At 42.6% G+C, this 19,171-nt stretch overlaps 1 protein-coding gene and 1 long non-coding RNA gene across 3 annotated transcripts; one reads left to right on the top strand and one right to left on the bottom strand.

The window, feature by feature from the left end:
- Nucleotides 1–122: 122 nt before the first annotated feature.
- On the bottom strand, nt 123–2,370 carry ATP5PO (ATP synthase peripheral stalk subunit OSCP). Its single transcript, XM_061453719.1, has 7 exons — nt 2,264–2,370; nt 2,081–2,131; nt 1,881–1,991; nt 1,360–1,489; nt 1,137–1,249; nt 590–676; nt 123–296 (listed from the first exon to the last, which is right to left on the bottom strand). The coding sequence occupies exons 1-7, from the start codon at nt 2,291–2,293 to the stop codon at nt 183–185; spliced, it is 636 nt and encodes a 211-aa protein (XP_061309703.1). The 5' UTR covers nt 2,294–2,370; the 3' UTR covers nt 123–182.
- LOC133269435 (uncharacterized) lies at nt 2,056–18,711 on the top strand. Of its 2 annotated transcripts, XR_009743457.1 has the most exons (4): nt 2,056–2,174; nt 6,173–6,284; nt 17,364–17,489; nt 18,584–18,711. It is a non-coding gene; the product is annotated as an uncharacterized LOC133269435 (long non-coding RNA). The 2 variants fall into 2 exon arrangements; XR_009743456.1 differs by lacking the exons at nt 17,364–17,489; nt 18,584–18,711 and adding an exon at nt 7,361–8,333 and having other exon boundaries at nt 6,173–6,294.
- The last annotated feature ends 460 nt before the right edge of the window (nt 18,712–19,171 follow it).

The following is a 19,171-nucleotide window of genomic DNA, read 5'->3' as shown; positions in this document are numbered from 1 at the left end:
GCAAGCGACATTTTCAAGCTGGGTTATGAAATGTTCAGCAAGAACTAAGTGAAACTCACTGCAGCTTCACCTCTCTCTCTCAGTGCTGGTTTCTGAATCAAAACACTTCACACCATCTATTCAAGAAGTAAGTTTATTGTCTTCATCTGACTGGTTTCACTGCGAGTGACAAGGACAGTGTGCTAGGCCATCTCTCTCATGATTTTGGTGAGTTTCTGGATCTTTGTCCTTGTGGACATGTCCACGTATTTCTCCCCAACGTTGACAATCATGCCACCAAGGATGGCTGGGTCAGTCTAAAGGAGAAACATTGAACAGAAATTCTATTAGCAAAACTCTGTGAGCTCAGCACGCAGTTTTTACACTGGTAAAACAAAGAAAAAAGAAAGCTTTTAAAAGAGCCTTAAAATACCTTTGCAGTCACTGTATTCCAAAGTTAAGATTTTTAGTAACTAAAGCATCATCAGGAAAGTACAGATTATGTATTTCAGCAACTGGATTCAGTGGAATTATTATTTTAAGATCAAGGAGATGAACCCTATCTTAACATGAACCTGCTGAGATTTATTTACAAATCAAAAATTCAGACCTTGGTCTCCAGCTTCAAGACCTCTCCCTTAGCCAAGAATCCATTCAGAGCACTTTTCAGCTCAGTAAGGCTGGCATCATCCAAGGGCTGAAAAATATGAACAGAAGACAAAGAAAATGAAGGACTTGAAAATATCCAAGAGACATAATGAGAACCCAGATTTTCTCTTCAGATTCTTCTAAAGGCAGACATGTGCACCAGGCAGGGAAATTAAGCAGCCTTCTTGAACAGAAAAAGCTGAAGGACAGCACAGAAACACCACAGTCACTTTGTGTCCCCTTAATTTCATAAACATTGAGTTGTTTGTGCAAACTTCTGATGCTGACATCTTCAGACGGCATCAAGAGTCCGTACCTGCCAAAGTACACATCTGATGGAAAATCCTGATCTGTCTCTTGAAAAGAAACACGATTTCATGTAAAGCACTGGGGAGTGACTGAGGACTTGACGGTGAGCTCCAGCCTGGCTGCAGGCTTGCAGAGTGCTCCTGGCTAAGTACACCTCTCTCCATCACCACAGGAGCTTGATCTGGAGGTTCCTAACTAACCTGTGCAGTGGTGACTGTGCACACCACTTCTCCTCGGTATGCACTCATGATCTTCCCAAATGCAGAGACAATATCTGGTGTGTAACGCAAGCGACCATTTTCAGCCAGCAAATCTGGAAGAGGCAGATGAATTGGAAGGGTTTAAAGCTAGAAGCAGTTTTGGTTAGCTAACAGTAATAACAAGTAGCCTTACATGTTTTTCTGAAGTCAAATGGTTACTCACTCATCAGGTTGACAGTAATAGGGGACATCTTCTCTTTTGCTAAGGCATCGTTCACAGCTTTCTGTTTAACTGCGCTCTTGGTGTGAGGGTTCATGACAACATTGGATAGCTTGGGGTCTTTCAAAAGGGTCTAATAAGACACACAAACACACACAGACAATGTACTGAAGGCCATGAGTTTCTAGGCGTTACAAGGCCCAACTGGACTACCCAAAGCAAGCAACAGTCATTCCTTGCGAAAGAATGAAGAGGTTTGAAGCTGATGGGAAGTGAAACAACGGCTCCACGTGTAGCTCATTTACAGCAGGTTTTTTTTCTTAGAGCTGATGTTCCTCCTGCATCTCTTCCAAGCACCTTAACAGTGAGTGGGTGTGCACTGCAGGCAGGACGCAGGCCTGGCCAGCTCCGTGGGAGTCTCAAAACGCAAGAGCCGAGTCCACCTCCCTCCTAGCAAGCAACAGCCTCGTTGCCCCCCACCCCACGTGCGAGCTTCAGCGAACATGAGCTGTAGAATCCCTTACCCACACTCGGCCCAGCTCCTTCTCCACCTGCTCCAGCTTCTTCTGCTTGGCGGCGGCGGAGTACAGCGCGGTGGCATAGCGCCCTTCCAGCCCGTACACCTGGATGGGGGGCTGAGGGCGAGAGACCGGGCGGGGGCTCAGATCGGCCCCGAGCCGGGGACCCGGCTGCTGCCCGCCGGTGGCCCTCCTGCTCCCCTCACCTTGACCAGCTTGGAGACCGGCCTCGCCGCCGAAGTGCTCAGCTGCCGCACCTGCGGGGCACAAAACGGACGGAGGGACCAGGCTGGGAAATGGGTATGGGAACACGCGCGACATGCCATGCCGTGCCGTGCCGTCCCTTCCCGCCCCTGTCCCCACATACCACCGCCGCCCCACAACCTCACCTTCAGGGAGAGCCCCGCCACTGCCGCCATCTTCCCCGGCCTGCGCTCAGGGTCACCGCTGCGGCGGGGCACTGAGCATGCGCAGCTGCAGCCACCGCCCCAGCCGCTCATCTATCCGCAGTCCTCTTACACAGTGCCTGCCGGGAGCTGTAGTGCCCGAGGGCGGGCAGGCCCCAGCGTCGCCTCACGCCCGCCCCGCTCCCGCGCTGCCAGCTGCCCCTCTCCCCAGCGTCCTCCGAGCTCCAGCTGAAGCCCGTTCTCACACCCTGGTGCTGAAGGTGGCTGTCCTCAGGGTCTGGCGGTGCGGTATGTGTGGGGGTGAACCAGAGTGACCAGGGCAGTGGGTCCCCTGGAGTGCCTCGGTTCAGCCTGGGGCTGTCTTGCACACACAGTTACACCCAGCCCCTCAGCTGGCCATGGCTGTGACTATGGCTTTGCAGGTGGAAGGCCTATGGGATGGGAAGAGCTCCAGGAAATCTTAAAGGCCTTGCAGGCTGCAGTGGCCCACCTCCCTGTCTCATTACTGTAAGGGTCTTGAAACTCTCACACCCATGCACATCCCTCTGTTCAGGTGCACCAGGAGAGAGTGTCCCATGAGTTCTTCACAGAACCACAGAATCAACCAGGTTGGAAGAGATCTTTAAGATCATCAAGTCCAACCGTTACCCCAGCACTGCCAAGTCCACCGCTAAACCATGTCAGTGAGGGCCTCATCTGCATCGTTTGTGAACACTTTCAGGGATGGTGATTCCACCACTTCCCTGGACAGCCTGTGCCAATGCCTGAGCACCCTCTCTGTGAATAAATTTTTCCTAATATCCAGTCTAAACCTACCCTGGTGCAGCTTGAGGCTGTTACCTCTTGTCCTATCGCTTGTTACTTGAGAGAAGAGACCAACACCCACCTCACTACAACCTCCTTTGAGGTTGTTGTAGAGAGTGATAAGGTCTTCCTTCTCTTCTCCAGACTAAACACCCCCATTTCCCTCCGGTGTTCCTCATCACACTTGTTCTCTGGACCCTTCATCAGCTTTGTTGCTCTTCTCTGGACCTGCTCCAACACCTCAGTGTCTGTGTTGTAGTAAGGGGCCCAGAACCAAACACAGAATTTGAGGTGCAGACTCACCAGTGCACAGGGGGACAATCACTGCCCTAGTTCTGCTGGCCGCGCTATGCTGACACAGGCCAGGCTACTGTTGGCCCACCTTGGCTGCCTGGGCACAAGCTGCTCATGTTCAGCTCCATCAATCCCCACCCCCAGGTCCTTTTCCAATGAGCAGCTTTCCAGCCACTCTTCCCCAAGCCTGGAGCATTGCATGGGGTTGTTGTGGCCCAAGTGCAGGACCTTGCATTTTGCCCTGTTGAGCCTCACACCATTGGCCACAGCCCCTTGACGCAGCCTGTCCAGATCCCTCTGCAGAGCCTTTGTGTCCTCCAGTAGATCAATGTTCCTGCCCAACTTGGTGTTGTCTGCAATCTTACTGAGGGTGCACTCGATCCCCTCACCCAGATTATCAGTGAAGATGTTAAACAACACTGGCCTTAACACTGAGCCCTGAGGGACACTCCTAGTGACACTTTCAATGGAAAGAGTGTCAGCTGTGTTATTTCCTCACAGACATTTCTGCTGCCCTCTAACGCAGTGAAACTACCTCTGAAATGCAATGAGCTATTTCCTCCCCTCAGATAAACTAGATCCGAACATGTCCTGGGGCAAAGACACAATCTTCCAGGTAAAGCATAGGGTAGGCAGCTTGACTTTGGCAGTCTCTGTGTGACCTTGAGCAACTAAGATCCTGCCCACTAATGAACTATCTTGCACTGTTAAACTCCTTTTCTCCCTAATTATTCTTTTTTTTTTTTGTATGAGAAGATAAAATGCCTGCCTGGTTTGAGGAGCTGTTACCAGATTTAAGTAATTATTTCAGTGGTGTGAGTAGCTCAGTTGGGTACAGCTATTGAAATACAAAGCATGGCATTAGTGAAAAGCAGGGATGGCTTTCAACACTAGATGTTGCTGTTGCTACAAATTGAAAGCGAAGTGATCGCTTCAGCTATGTCAAACCCCAGAGAATTAGAGTAAAGCTCTTTAGGAATACAGTTTACCATCCCACCAGAAATATGTCACCAACAGACTTTATCCTGGATGTCAGAATTTAGTTCCCTCTTCTATCTCTGGCCGTATGTACTGTGTTGTCATTCAAAGGCGCAAAGTATAGTCCATGATCGGTTCAAGCCTGGTGGAACACCATTGTTCTCAATAACTTTTATAACTACAGTGCTAAGAACAGCATATTTAAAATGCAGAAAAAAAATGTTTTTCTTTAGCAAAACATCAAACTTATCTATTTTTTATTTGTGATAATGTGCATGCACTGAAGTTTTGGAATGATGCAGAGAATGGATTTGTCTGAAGTGGGGTTCCATATCCAAAATTTTGTTAGTGTAATTCTGAAGCACTCTGTGATCTTGTAGCATTTTAAATGCACATGGAATCATGGCTTATTGAGGCCAGTCAAACCACTGAATGCCGAGGGTACTTTAATGAACTAAGGAATGGGTCAAATCCTGGTAGCGCTTTCAGGAATTAAAATTAGAGCACCTCTCACAGGTTAATTTTGGGCAAGTAAAATGCCACAGGTATTAAACAGTTTGTACCTTTATGCCTTATACTGGAGGGAAAGTTTAAATCCTAATAAAGCCTGTTCTTGTATTTGGATTCCTGTTATAATAATGGATTCCTCCATCATCATTGTATGGGTGTTTTTAAGAGTTACTTTTCATCTAGAAAGCAATTAAACTCCCCATACTGCCAGTCACTAATTATTTGACATTTACCCCTGTCTCTGATTTCAATTTGTTCACCTAGTGAGCACTTGAATATTTACAAGTTCTTCCATGAGAAGCACCTGAAAGAATATTTACTTGTGGGTCTGCCACTTCAGTGCTTGAAGGACTGAAACATTAATGCATTCTTTCATAATAAATGTGGTGATATTATAAATGTCATATTTCTCTCCTGTTGAGACAGACTACAACTGAAATCACACAAAACTTTTTATTTTCCTTTTATTGAGAAATTTTGAAAATAACTGGTTTGAGTTTAGGTACTTTTAGATGCATTCTTGTTTATACTGAAGATACATGGACTTCACGCAGGCATAAGAGCTGCAGAGTTCACTGTAATCAGCACTTTTACGTCTCTAGAAAGAATGTGATGATCCTTCAACTGTGATAGTGGTGGGATGTGTTTGATGAGGGCCCAACTGCATGAGATGCCACAGAACGTGCAGCAAGACTAAGACCATTCCACAGATAATTTGCAACATGTAGAGGTAAAAAGGAGATGAGATTTGTAACAAGACATCTGGGGTCCTAACAGTGATTAGAGCATATCAAGTCAGTGCCAAAAAACATGCCAAACTTACTCTCCATCAGACTATGGTCAGCTCCTTTAAAAAAAATCAAACCAAAAACCACTGCTTATAAAAACCTCTAGTAATTGTACTAGTGACCCAAAAATTTTAAGCAATGCTGCAAACACTGAATACTTTTCTCCCTTACCTTGCAACTCACCTGAAACATGAGCTTTTGGCCTGTTTTGGATGCTGTTGTGCACCTGCTAGTCAGTAATTGTACCCGGCTGTTTCCCTTTGGCTGAGCCTGGGATTGTGCATGGGAGAGTCCCAGAGGAGCCAGGGTGTAGCTGCAAACAAGTTCCTGACAAGTTCCTCTGTAGAAAGTTTATCTTATTTACAAGAAGTGGAGGAGTTTTCCTCTCCTGGTCTTGAGCTGAGCTCAGAGAATGTCACACAGAAAAGTTACGACCAAACTCCCCTCCCCATTGCTACTGTTTTTGTTCCTGCAGCTGCTGAGGGAAAGTTGTTGTTGTGGTTTTTTTTTTTTCCAGTCTCCCAGGGACTGCCCTTTATCTTCCACAGGAACAGTTGGTACTTTTGCTGAATCTAATTCACCTGGTTGTTTTCCATACCTCTGCTCCATAAGCAGTTCCGCTCTGGCAGGTAAGTTCAAGTGCTCTGTCATGCTGACTCCCTGGGGACTAAGCCTTTTTACACAGTGACCCACCCACTAAAATCTTTCTGCCTGGGGAGGATCTGGCTCTTTTTCCCTGTAAGAAGAGGGTTTTCCATTCAATGTTCAATGTCAAGGGACAGTAAACATTTCTTCTCCCCCCCCCCAAAAGGGGAAGAATGATTGTAAAACCACAAAAATGATTAGGCTTGTTCAAAATAGGAGCAGGAACAGTACTAAGTGAGTTAGGCAACTGAACTCACTGACCTTGGCATCAGAATACTCTCGTATTTGCAAAACCAAGTACCTATGCCTATGTTTCTTGTCCTCCAAGGAGGTTTAACTCTAGCATTCTCACATGATAAAATGATTAATTGTTATGATATTATTGTGATACTTTTGGGGTTCTCATGGTGTTCTAGTTTATTTTCCATGCTACCATAGTAATCTGTTATAAAAGGGGTAGAAAAACATAAGTAGGTGTTTGTAGTTTCCTTGGCAAAATATCTACACTTTTTAAGTGTAGACTTACAAAAAAACCCTACACTCTAGATAACCTAGAAAGCTTGAAAAAATAATTTAAGGGTAAGCTATGACATGATTTTTGTAGGTTGGTGAAATAAGCACTGATCTGCAAGGCTTTATGCTAGAAAAAGTGATGTGGGCTCACTTGGACATTTGACTGTTTTAGAGGTTGTCCGTGAAATATCAAGGGTAAAAAGAACTGGTTTGGGAAAATATGTGAATAATAGACATGCTTTGGTGTAGATAGTACTAATAGCTGAGCTTTATCATTTTACACAATGGCAGAGGAGCAGTTAGAACACTGCTCTGCGACTAGGGAGATTTGGGTTCTATTTTCAGCTCTGCTTTGGGCCTGCTGATTGGCTTCTAATTATTCTGCACCTCAGTTCTCCCATCTGTAAAAAAAGCAAGAATGAGACCAACATCCTTTTGTAAACAGTTTTAAATTGTGTTGTTGCAGCACACTTTGTTAATAGCAATGATATCTTCTCGCACATGCTGTCATTAAAAAAATTACTGTAAATTCACAAATGTCAGTCAGACTGTGGTAATGTGCGAGTGGCTATGGAGAAAATAACAAAGAGGAGATTCATAGTGCCTGCTCCAGCACTGCTGTGGAAAATGAGGTGTTAACATAAACTCACATCTGGAGTCAGAATGTTAACATACATAGTGAATTAGAGGTGCTGATCCATGTTCTTGAGGTCTGTCACAGAAATGTCCACTGACATGGCAGAATCAGCAGAGATTATTGGCTGAGCAGATTTGGAACATGAACCACCTTTTCATTTAGGACTGAAAGTGGCCTTTCAAGTGGAAGACCTCTCTTACTTCAGTTTAAACTTGGGCCAGTATCTGCCCAGTTCGTAGCACAGTAGATCTCCAAAATACTCAGAGGTCAGAGGTATTTCTGCAAAGCTGAGACCCCAGCCCGCCATCCACTCCCCACATGTAGATCTTTGTGTCTGCTTCGAACTGAAATTAACCTGTCTTTTGCATCGATGCAAGCATCTTGCCCAGTGAGCGTATTGCAGCATTTTGTGTTAGATAGATGCCTCAGCAGATTCTGGTTGCATGTTAGGGCTACAGCTTACTCATTACCACAAGAGGGAAGCCAATACTAATATTATAACTTTCTGCATGTATTACCTATGGTTATTGTGGCAAGGTTTTTATCCATTTCAAGGCTGTTGCACGTCTCCTCTTTCCTTCTAGCAAACTTGCATTTGATCATATGTCAGAAACTAAAGAACATTATTCCACATTCCATTTGCTCAATGTTCTGTGAAATGAATTTCATGGATTTGCCTATCATCTTGTTTGAATGGCAAATACATAAAGCTGAAACAGAAAGTTGGTACAGAACTAAGCTGGTTGCTTTCTTAGTGAATTTGAACAGTCCCACATGCAAGTAAGAGGAAGTTTGGTGGCCATGGGACTTGAAAAAATAAAGATGTTTTCCCTCATTTGGATGAGCATGAGAAATTGAAGATTATTCTAGAAGTCATAGACATAGCTATTTCTAGTAGTTCTTACCCCATAGTAATGACAAATTAATTCAGCAAGTCTTCTGACACTTGTTAGCCTGTTTCACAATCTATGTGGGCATCTTCTTTATGAATTCATTTATTATGGCAAACCTGGTCTCATTTACTCTGCTGCAAACCAGAGTAACTTTGCTGATTTCAGGAGCTTCATTGAATCACTTATCATGTGGTGTGGTATCTGTGAGAGTCACCCTTGTTCAAATCACATGCTGAAGGCTTCAATCTGATAGGACGAGATTTGGCGTTACATTTAATTTTGCAGTCAGACGTTGAAAAAGGTTTTTGTAAAGTTGTGAAAGCAGTGCTATTGCAAACAGGGATTTTTAAAATAGTCTGGGTGTAACACTGAATTCATCAAATTTCTTTGGTTGATGTTTTCCTGTGTTCTACATTGCTGCAAGATATAAATATAGAAGAGTTGCTGTTCAGAAGGTTTCTGTAGAGCATTGCTGACATAAGACACTGGTTAGAGATCATAATTCTTAGTGTTTGGAAGTCATGTTTTTTGAGGAACAGCAGCAATGTGAAGTCAGAAGCAGTGCAGAAAATCATGTATGTTGAGGCTTCCTATAAAGACCCCTAGGGTGTTCCCTGCAAGTGCAGGAGAGAAAATTAGGACAAGGTTACGAAAGTCACAGACATAGATTGCAGTCCCAAAGGACATTTGCATAACTGGCTTCTTTGGGTTGTTTTTTTTTTTCTGGTTTTGTTTTTGGTTTTTTGTTTAATATTTAGGAGCATTTTTGATATTTTGTTCTCCTCACCACCCTCACCCTCTCCCTTTACAGCAGTTATACCTTAAAATGCTTTCCTAAAAATCCTGCTGGTCTCAGAGAAACTGTCAAGCTTAAATGAGGAAACATAGCCAGAAATATTACTGTTACCCAAGTGGAGAGACACTCTTCACAGACCCTCGTGGTACGCTGTTGTTCAGGTATTCCTGAACCTATTCCAACCCAAACCATTCTATGGTTCTATTCGTACACTACTTTTCTTTCTTTTTTCCGTCCAGTGCTGTTTTAGGCCCCAGTCCTGTGTGTATATATGCATGCATTTAACTCTAAGTACATGAGCAGTCACACTGCCTCCAGTGAGAATATTCACATGACTAAAATCATGCACTTGCATATGGGTTTCCTGAATGAAGGGCACAAAAGGAAATAGCCAGGTTAAAAATAATGAGTTGGTTTTGTCCCTGATGTAATGCTTTTGACACTAGTGGAATTATACAGAGCTGAAATGGATCCAGTATGTCCAAAGAACTATCTCCAGCTCTCTCACCTGCCAGTTTCCATATCTATGTTTATAGAGTAATAAAATTCAGTCCTCCTTTCCCTGTGCTTGGGTGGCTGAGGCTGAGGGGGGAATTCAGATTGCTTTGCACCGGCAGATGCTGCTTTCCTCCAAGACAGTATCTCCCAGTTCCCATGTGGTTTTGCCATGTAGAGATGTTATTCACATGGAGCTTCACCAGAGCCTGTAATTTGCTGTTGCATGGTCATTGTCAGTGCCACAGAGGGAGGTCGGGGTGGCTAACAACAGAGCAGGTTGTGTCTGTTCTGCCACTTACCTGCTCCTGTCCGAAGCTGAGCCATTCTGTGGCCTTAGCAAGAGCTTCTGATCTTGGAGAGAGAGCCCCTCTTGCCTCAGTTGATGCTTCTAGGGTGCTTCTTTTTGTCTCCTGCACCAGTGCTGCTTTATTCTGTGTGGAATATGCATTATTAAATGCTCCAGAGGAATGCTCACACTTGGAAACACCTGGCATGTAAACATTAAAAAAAAAAAAGAAAAAAAAATATTTTTAGGCTTAGAAGAAACCCCTCTTAAAAATATTTCTACCTCCTTCCTGTGGCTCTCCTGCCCCATGCCCACATGGTGTTTGGGAGTCCCCAGACTGTGCTACTGTGAAGCTCTGACCTGGGACCTGTGTGAGACTGAACTCACACAGGTCGGCTGCTGTGCAGTCTAATGTTTCCTCCAGATCACCAAAAGCATATGCTCATACCTGCCTGCTAACCCAAATACTCACTAACATGGGATAGATAGACCTCTGAATGTGAAAAATTAGGGTGTCAGGAGAGGGAGAAAAAAGAACCCACCCCAAAACACAACGCTGAATAAACAATCTCTAGCATCCAGGGCTCATGACTGCTTTTGACAAGATCTATCTTTAGTTATAATAGTGAGTCACATCATTGTGATCTGACTTTACGGTTAGTTTGAGGTATGAGCCAGGCCATGGGATTGAGAGCGAGAGCATCATGGGATGTAGCTGTAAAATTCCACTACTCGCTACTCTCTAAATCAGGTTTGAAGAGCATTAAGAAACAGGAAGCGTGGGGGTTGGGGGGGAGGTATTTTTTCAGCAGAAAATTACTGCGGCGCACGGTGCATTGTGATGCAGTTCATCAGAGCAGGGAGAATAATAGGGGAGACGTATCAGTGATCGGAGATGCCCATAATAGTCTTAAGCAAAGCACACCTCTCTCTACATCGCTCTGTGTGCAAAGTGTCACGTCTAACCCACCCCACCAGCCACTACAAGCTAATGCAGGATTTTCTTGGATGGTGCTGCGTTGCTTAGCAACATTGCTAGGCAGCATGCTATACATCACGCACCGTGCTGGCTACTATGGTGTGGCAGGGCGGCTGCCAGTTATTTTTCTCTGCTATAAAATATTCATTTTCTGCTCGCCAGCAGATGCTGCACCGAGGAGGTTGAGGGATGCTGCCTCCCAGGTGGACACGTGCAGCTCCTGGCGACTGTAATGGGAATCGCAACCAGCCCCAGGCTGAGCTGAGCTCCAGGTATATAAGATGTGGGCATGATTCCCAAGATATAAACACCTGCCATGCCTGAGATGGGATACAGGTTGGCTTTAGCATAAATAAATAAATAACGAGGCAGTGAAGGTGATGTGACAGACAGAATAATACATGTAACCCACACCACTCCTACCCACTTTTTTCTTTGACTGGCATAAACAACTCCTGGTATGAGAACTGTGTGTTTGTGTACACAGAAAGAGGGACATTTACTCGACATTCTGCCATAATTCTGAGGCTCATCCATACCACAGCACTGTTGGATGAGACATATCCAATAAATGCCAGTAGTGTTTTTTGAGACTGATGAGTGTGATTTCAGTGGAGTCTGCCTGCCAAGCCCCCTCCCCGAAATGATTGCATAACGAGCTGTTGCATGCGCACACACACAAAAAGAGAAAACCAATCCTATTCTATAAGACGCTGAGGTGTTTTTACAGAAGGCAAACAGCAGAGATCCTGGTTCCCAGAGCTATGGAGAAGATGGAATCTGCAGCTCACTTAGGTGTGTGGACCCAGAACTAAGAGCTGTCTTGTCTGAGGGCAAAAGAGACCCCTACAAAGGTTCTACACAGGGCAAGATTTGAATAGTTCTGAAATCTGTGCGCCTAAAATGTTGTTGTTGTATTTTTTTTAAATATCATTACTGATACTGTCAGCAGGTGGCTAGAAGGGAGGGGTGCAAAAGAGCTGATAAAAGGCAGCAGATAGTTTCTGGATCTGAACAATGTGTTTTAACTCTGCACATCAGCGGACAGACTCATTGTTTGAGCCAAGCAAAGGGGGAAGCAAGAGGGGAAAACCACACTGTCAAAATACACAACGGTTTGTGAGATGAACAGCTGCGTTACCCTTCGTTTACACTTGCAGATATGGCAGCACTGATGAAGTCAGCAAGACTGTGGTTTGTACGACAATTATTTTTGAAGGGATCAGGAATTCAGTTTTAGCTTAACCCATCCTACTGTAGGCACATCTTGGGATGTATGATGGAACCAGAAGAATCAGACTTTTCTACAGCAGAGGGGTATGTCTTCACATTACAAATCCTGGAGGAGTACAGCAACTGCAGTTTGATACAGAAACTGTTCTTATGGTGTTCAATGGCATTTGTCCAACAGCAGAACAAAGACAGTGACAGAACTTCCATTTCATATTTGTCACCAAATCGTGGCAGACTGAAGTGAAGTCTGTGCCCAAGGCTCAGCTTCTCCATCAGGCTCCTCAATCTCTGTACATAAGGCCAATTTAATCCTAGAAGATGTTCAGAATTTGCACTGAGAGTAGTACATGTCCAAAGTATGTACAGACTTTGGAATGAAAACTACTGCTACAGACAAGGAAAATATCATCCCTCTTGTACCTGTGCTTCAGGCACAAGTGTAGTCTACCGGCCTGTCCTGCTTTTGAGGCCATTTTTGTTGCATAAAAAAAAAGTGATATAAGTTGTCCTCTTTTTTTTTAACCTGAAGGACTTTAATTGGAATGATTGCCCAGTTTTATTGCTAGGTTTTCAGCAAGCTCTTTCTCCCATAAAAAGCTTCAACAAATACTGACAGCAGTGACAGTAAAATTTAAGGTGTATGAAAAATTTGCAGAATTTCACCATACGTTTGCAAATCTTTCTGCCACTTCATAAAGCCTCTCAGAACTGATCACTTGAACTTGGACAGAGCTGCTCCACTTCTGGTAAATGAAGACCAAACAAAAAATTACACAAGGCTTGTAACTGTGCACATTCACTGATGTCTCAAGGAATTACTTCCCCTTGTTATTCAAGAAGAGGCGTGGATTACTCCAGGAGGACAGAAGAATGTCTGTGAGTGGAAGAATAAAGAGGAATGCCAGACCCAGTGCACATCTAGGACAGCCAGGGTACCATGCCTTGTTCCTGCCAACACATGGACTTCAAACGAAAAAGGTACTTCTCTATGAGTGCAAATGTCATTTATACCTGCTGCAAGACCTCTGCAGAGTCTTAATGATGATCTGTCTCAGCCCTTCCTGAGGGCTGAGAGTCACCACAGCAAAATTTGAAAGATAAATTACGCCTTACCACAAACCGGTGCCAAATACACATGCGAGTGTCTAAGTCTGTGAAGAAAGCAGAATACTGTTCTGTTGGGGAGGAGTAAAAAAAAAAAGAAACAAGCTAATCTCTAATGAAATTGGAAAAGAAAATAGCCAAAGGACTTTTTCTCTTTGTGAGTTTCATGGTAAATACCACTCAGTTTTTGGTATCATTAATATCTTCTTCTTATTAAGGAGTAGTCCACCTACTTTTCTCTGTGTTTTATGGGCATGCCTCGGCATTTTACAAGTTGGAGGTTGTGCTGAGAGCTGGAAATATTGTATCATCATCTCATTGCCACCTGGCTTGAAGAAAGGATCCATTAATCTGGTTTTGCAGGCATCTGCTGTGAGAAAGTAAGGGAGGAGGCTGCTACAAACTGTACTATAGTTACTGGGAAACAGAAATTATTTTTGAAAAGAAAATGCAATATTTCTCTTCTACTTCCTTAAATTTGTCTTCACAGCTTCATATCCCCTCCCCTCCTTTTCCTAGTTATTTGCAAGAAATAATGTTTGTTTGTTTCATGCTACAAGAGGTGTCAAAGTCTTGTTTTTCTCCAAATGACTCAGGGTCAATGTAATCTGAAAAACAACTGTAACAGGACAAATTTTGCACAGATAAACCCAGAAAAACTAAATCCAGTGCTGGTCTTCTCCAAAAATTATTTGCATGTTTCCCTTTCCTTTTTCTGGTATGTGTGGATAAGTGACAGCATGTAGTTATGTTCAGAAGCAAAAAAGCTCTTCTATAAGATGTGGACAAACATGGTATGTCAGAGAGGTGACATGTCACATACTTCACCTGGAAGAAGTCTTAAAATGAATACAGTTGTGAAAAAAAAGTGAAAACCAGCCCTTAATAAGAATTAAGTGCAATCACATAGCATGTGGGATGTGTTTGTGGGGGGTATCAGTTTCCCTGACTTTCTCTGACACTTTAAACAACAGTATTAAAGTTTGAGACAAACCCTGAGAATGGGTAAATGAAAGAAGGAGACTAGCCTGATCATTTGCCTCTGCATGTCTGCTTTAGGACAAGCTTTCAGTTAAACAGTCAGCTGCTATTTGTGTATAGAATACCTACCTCACTGACTCAAAGCTGGTGGCACACACTGAATAATGTTTTCAGACACCTTTCTATCAGAGTGAAAGTGTGATAGAAATGCCTTCAAGAAACCTCCCAGTGAAGGTCTGGAAGCATGCATGCAGAATATAATGCAGAAGTCACAAGCCAATTAGTGAAAACGAAAAAGTCAGCTTAATCTTCAGCTCATTACTCTCGGTTCTGAGCTAAAGAATGTAGTAGGTGTTCTTAGATCTGATCTTGTAATAAAAGGATAGAATAATTTAAATGCACTCAAAGGCTTGTTAAACCTATTTGGACCATCATAATCATTTCATCATAATTCCTGCAAAATTCAAGCTCTTGATCCTTAAACTACACTTCCTCTGACTACTGTTTGAGCTATAATTGTAACAGTGCTGTGATCATATTCTTTAGATGCTTATTTTAAATAAGCACTTTGCCTTGCACTTTTGATTTGATGTTGCAGAGCAGCCAGCCCAGGTTTGCTTACAAAGATACGCACAAAGGCTTTGTATGCAAAGTTGTATTTCTAGAGGCAGTCTCACGTGTATGTTTTTAAAATGTTTAGTTTTATTTCTATTTACTTTTTATTTAAACATTTACTTACGTTTATATTTCAAATTCCAGTGAATTGAAAAATGAACAAAAAATTATGGGTTCTTTGGTTTGTTGGTTTTATTTTTTGCTTGAAGAAATACTTCTCCTAAGCAGAGAAGAAAAAGAAATAAGGATTTTTGTAGATGTAGACATTTCAAGATGTTTTTCCTTTTTCTAAATGAGGGGAAAATTAAAATAAAAATAGTTCCAACTCCTTCCTTTATTCAGTCATTTTTAATACAAGACTCCTAAAAGCTGGTTTGGAAGATGAACATTCATTACAGAAATATCTAAGCATGCATTTTTTTGCCCTTGTCCTGGATCAGTGTCAGTAACACCCTCCTAGATATTTTTCCAATACACAGGAGGCTGCTGATTACTGGTTTATAGATGTTGGGACCATTTTGTTTCTTCCTTAAAATCATGTTAATGTTGCAGGCATCTCACAGTATCGAACTATGCTGTTGCTACAAACTAAGAATTCACTGAAAAATCTCAGTTGTTGAAAACAGTTACAGAAATCTTTCTGATCCATGAACGTAACCGTACTGATTAGGGGTAATAGCAGCACTACCACAGCCAGCTTACTCTCTGTCAATAAATCTGTTGTTTCAGTCTGTGTGAGTAATGTGATCTAGCTTTTGAGATTACGCTGTTGTTCTGCACAGTAACATTTGTGCTCAGGTGTAACGTGAACCCATTGTTGACAGCGTGTCAAGGAAAGTGATGCTAACCTATACTTTAGCCTGCATGTCATTGTGCTCCTTACTCCAGAAAATTGTACATTCTTCTCATATATGTTAATGCCAATGGGTTGTTGTTTCTCTTTTTTTGCTTTTTTAGTTTGGAAGAAGGTAGAGTTTGATTCTGATCTCATGGGCACATGAGGCTCATGGTGCTGAGATGATCCATGAATATCACTGCTAATTTAGTTAGAACCATTGGAACTGGATTGCTCTAAAACTGGAGAGCGGCTTGAAGAATTAACCCATGGTTTAATTTACACAGCAGTCCTTCTCTTGTAACTCTATTCACTTTGTCAGTGTTAGGAGGACAGAAGTTTCCGTCTCCTTGCCCAGGCTCCCTGTTGCGACACAGCCTAATATCTGTTGCTGGCTTCTTGTCACACTGTCTTCTCCTTGCTGACCTTTGTGATCCAGTTTGCAGCCCTGACAGTCTATTAAAATTCATGTTAAATTCTACCTGCAGGTCAGAGGGACTTCTGTTCTTCTTCAAGAGCTATTCATATCGTCACATAGCCGTTCAGTTCTTTCTCCCAGGTGTTTTCATCATCTTCCATAGCTTCAGGTTGTATTTGGTGAAGTGACTTCTTCAGAGGAATCTCATTTATCTTTACAATGCCTTTCAAACTACTCTGATAGTACAAGCATAAAATAAAAATTAATATCAGTGAGTTACGTAGTGTAACGCACTAAACAGTTCTGATGAGCAAGTCACAGGAAACAGAGTTGAGAAAATCTATTTGCTCATAAGCCCCTGTCAGTGCTTTGCTGCTTCTCCACAGGATATTGTCAAGTGCCCTTTCCAGCTGATGTTTAACTGGCATGTTGTTACTGGCCAGATTAAACATTCCCTTGTGGGATCCCATTGAGGGGGGGGTGTCTATTGCAATAAATGCTGCAAATACCCTTGAGCTCAGATATCCTTCTCTGGGCTTTTCTGGCTTGTTGAAAGGTGCCAGCAAAGGAAAATTGATACAGAACATGTAAAATTGCTGGCTAGAGGTTTGGAATAACTTCTGATGCAAAGAAGGAAGATAAAGATGGCATTTCTAGGAGATTTGTTTCCAATATTTAAATTTAAACGGGGTTAATTTGGGAACAGAAAGTTCTAGATAGAACATATCTGTTTCCAGAAAAAAAAAAAAAAAAGAAAAAAGCATGTATTTCTCAATCAGCTAAAATGTCCCTGGCCATATGTACTGGCATTCTGAGACCTCTTTCCACACAAAACTAACCCTGGATTTAAGAATGTAAGTAATTTGCTGAAAGTTAAGTCTAGAAATAAATCTTTTCAGAATCCAAATCTTGTTAAATATTTTGTGGTGCTGGTGTTTGCTGGACTGGACAGAAGAAAGCTTGCAAATTTCAGATTTGTAGTTATAATTAACTCTTTGGAGGGGGAAAATATTCTCTGAGTTTCCTTATCCTTTTTCTTTCATCCTTCAAAGACTTTGTATGGACAAATTCTACAGTTGCAGAATTGTAGAAAGTATTGAAACGGTGATGGTGGTTAAAAACTGGAATGGTTCAAGTGCTAACTTAATGTAAAATGTTACAGAGAAAAAAGGACTAAAGAATGCCTGCTAACATAATGGTCAAAACAAGGAAATATAGGGCAGATTTTTTTAAGATTTAAACAAGATTTTAAGAGAATCTGTTTATTTTCAACAGGAACGTAACAGTTAAAATCTGCCACTGTTTCTGCATGTGAAACATCTCTTCTGAGAGCATGACTGTCACACATCCAGAGGTACCTTCTTCCACCCAGAAGCTTTGCACTGTCACAAAAGGAAGAAGGTAAGCATCCACCTTGAACTTCAGCTGCTGGGCAGATGTCCCTGGTCTCATAGAGGTGGCCACTGGGCCTGTGTAGAGTAACAGTGCAAAGCACGTGTGACAGGCCCAGAATATTGGGGCTGTGCTACACACGCTGCTCGTAGTCTGTAGGATTGATCCGTGTGCCCACGCTATGTCCAGAGCAGTTACAACACTGCATCATCTTGTTGTAGTGAGATTTCACAGATGGAAGAATGGCAACCTGAAGTGGATGGAAAAAAAGAATGGCAAAAAAGGCTGTATGGGTCTTCTCAGAAGTCTGGGTGACACACAGTTTTAAAAATTACCACTGAATAGCCATATATGCACACAGCAGCTGTCAGCCTGCAGTTTGTGATCTTCTTGTTGGTCTGTGACTGTTCTTATGCAGTCATTGAAAGGTGTTTAAAGAAAGAGAACCCACTGGCCTGGGAAACTAATCACTACAGAGGGATCTACAGCTCCACTGGAAATTTTCTAGGGGTGAAAACTGGGAAACCTTGAAAATGGAGGTTGGGTAGAATTGAGTTTAAGTGTAAAATGCTGGTGTGAACCAACGTGGCAGACTTTGCAGTGCCTGTTTTTACAGTTTGAATTTTGGCATAATTTGATGTTATTTGATGCCCTTTTCTGTTAACTCAGAAGAGATTGGTGTAGATAAGTATGTATGCCATTGATACTTCAGATACCTACATATACTTAGAAGTATGTGTATGCACACATATACAGGTATATATACAAGCATATATACACATACCTATACTTACATATGTATATTCATTTATTTATCTATACGTACACATACCTCAAAATTCACCTCTGTTACTTTCCTGCCTGTGTACTTTTTGTGTGAAACACAGAGAGAACAGTGAGAAATCATTCAAAGGATTCAGAGAGGTGGTTCAGTAAACAGCAACTGAAGTGTCATCACCTCAAAACCCACCCCCTATCTTTCTTTCTTATGTATTTCTTTGTTCTCCTCGCTTTCATGCTGCAATACCAATAGCAACCTCTGTGTAGGGAATTTTTTGTAAGTAATAGCTAACTAGGGCTAATGGGTTTCCACTGTTTCTCAGGTCATCATCTCCTCCCAGCTGGTCCCTAATCCCTGCAAATGCCTTGCACCTCATCTGTTCCCTTGTTACCTGAAAGACAATGCAACAGACCTTTGGTTTTTCAAAATGGGTGAGCCGCTTTGACTCACATTGAAATAAAATACCCAATTTTAGCCTAGTCAATCTTAAATCATGACATGAGTGCTTAATTTTCTTTCATTCCCTCCCCTTCTTATATATGGCAGCATGTCTTTCATAAATGCCAATAGATAGAGAAGAATCACTTTTAGTTCCTCCTCCAAGGTCAGCGAATCACAGCTGACTCAAGTGTATCTGGTTCTTGTTCCTCGAAAGCAGCTATGACTGTTTGAGAACGTAGCTGTTTAAATTGTTCAGATTAATACTTTCCTGAGGCAGTTCTTCTTATATCAAGGCTTTCTTTTGTAGTTCTCAAAGCACTTTTTAGGGGGTGTTTTACAGAAGATGAGAACTAAGATAAAGGTCTTGCCCAAAGTCCACAGGAGAGCTGGGAGTTTGATCTCAGGAGTGGTCTGCAATGTCCCACTCATTGCTTTACTCTTCCTCACACTAGGTGGGATGGCAGAGAAG

This window comes from Pezoporus flaviventris, unplaced genomic scaffold, assembly GCF_033815535.1.
Source record: "Pezoporus flaviventris isolate CSIRO_AGI_PZ_B2104156 unplaced genomic scaffold, CSIRO_AGI_Pfla_v1 ptg000015l, whole genome shotgun sequence".
Lineage (NCBI taxonomy): Eukaryota > Metazoa > Chordata > Aves > Psittaciformes > Psittacidae > Pezoporus > Pezoporus flaviventris.
The sequence above is the reverse complement of the archived record's forward strand: the minus strand, read 5'-3'. Positions and strand labels throughout refer to the sequence as shown.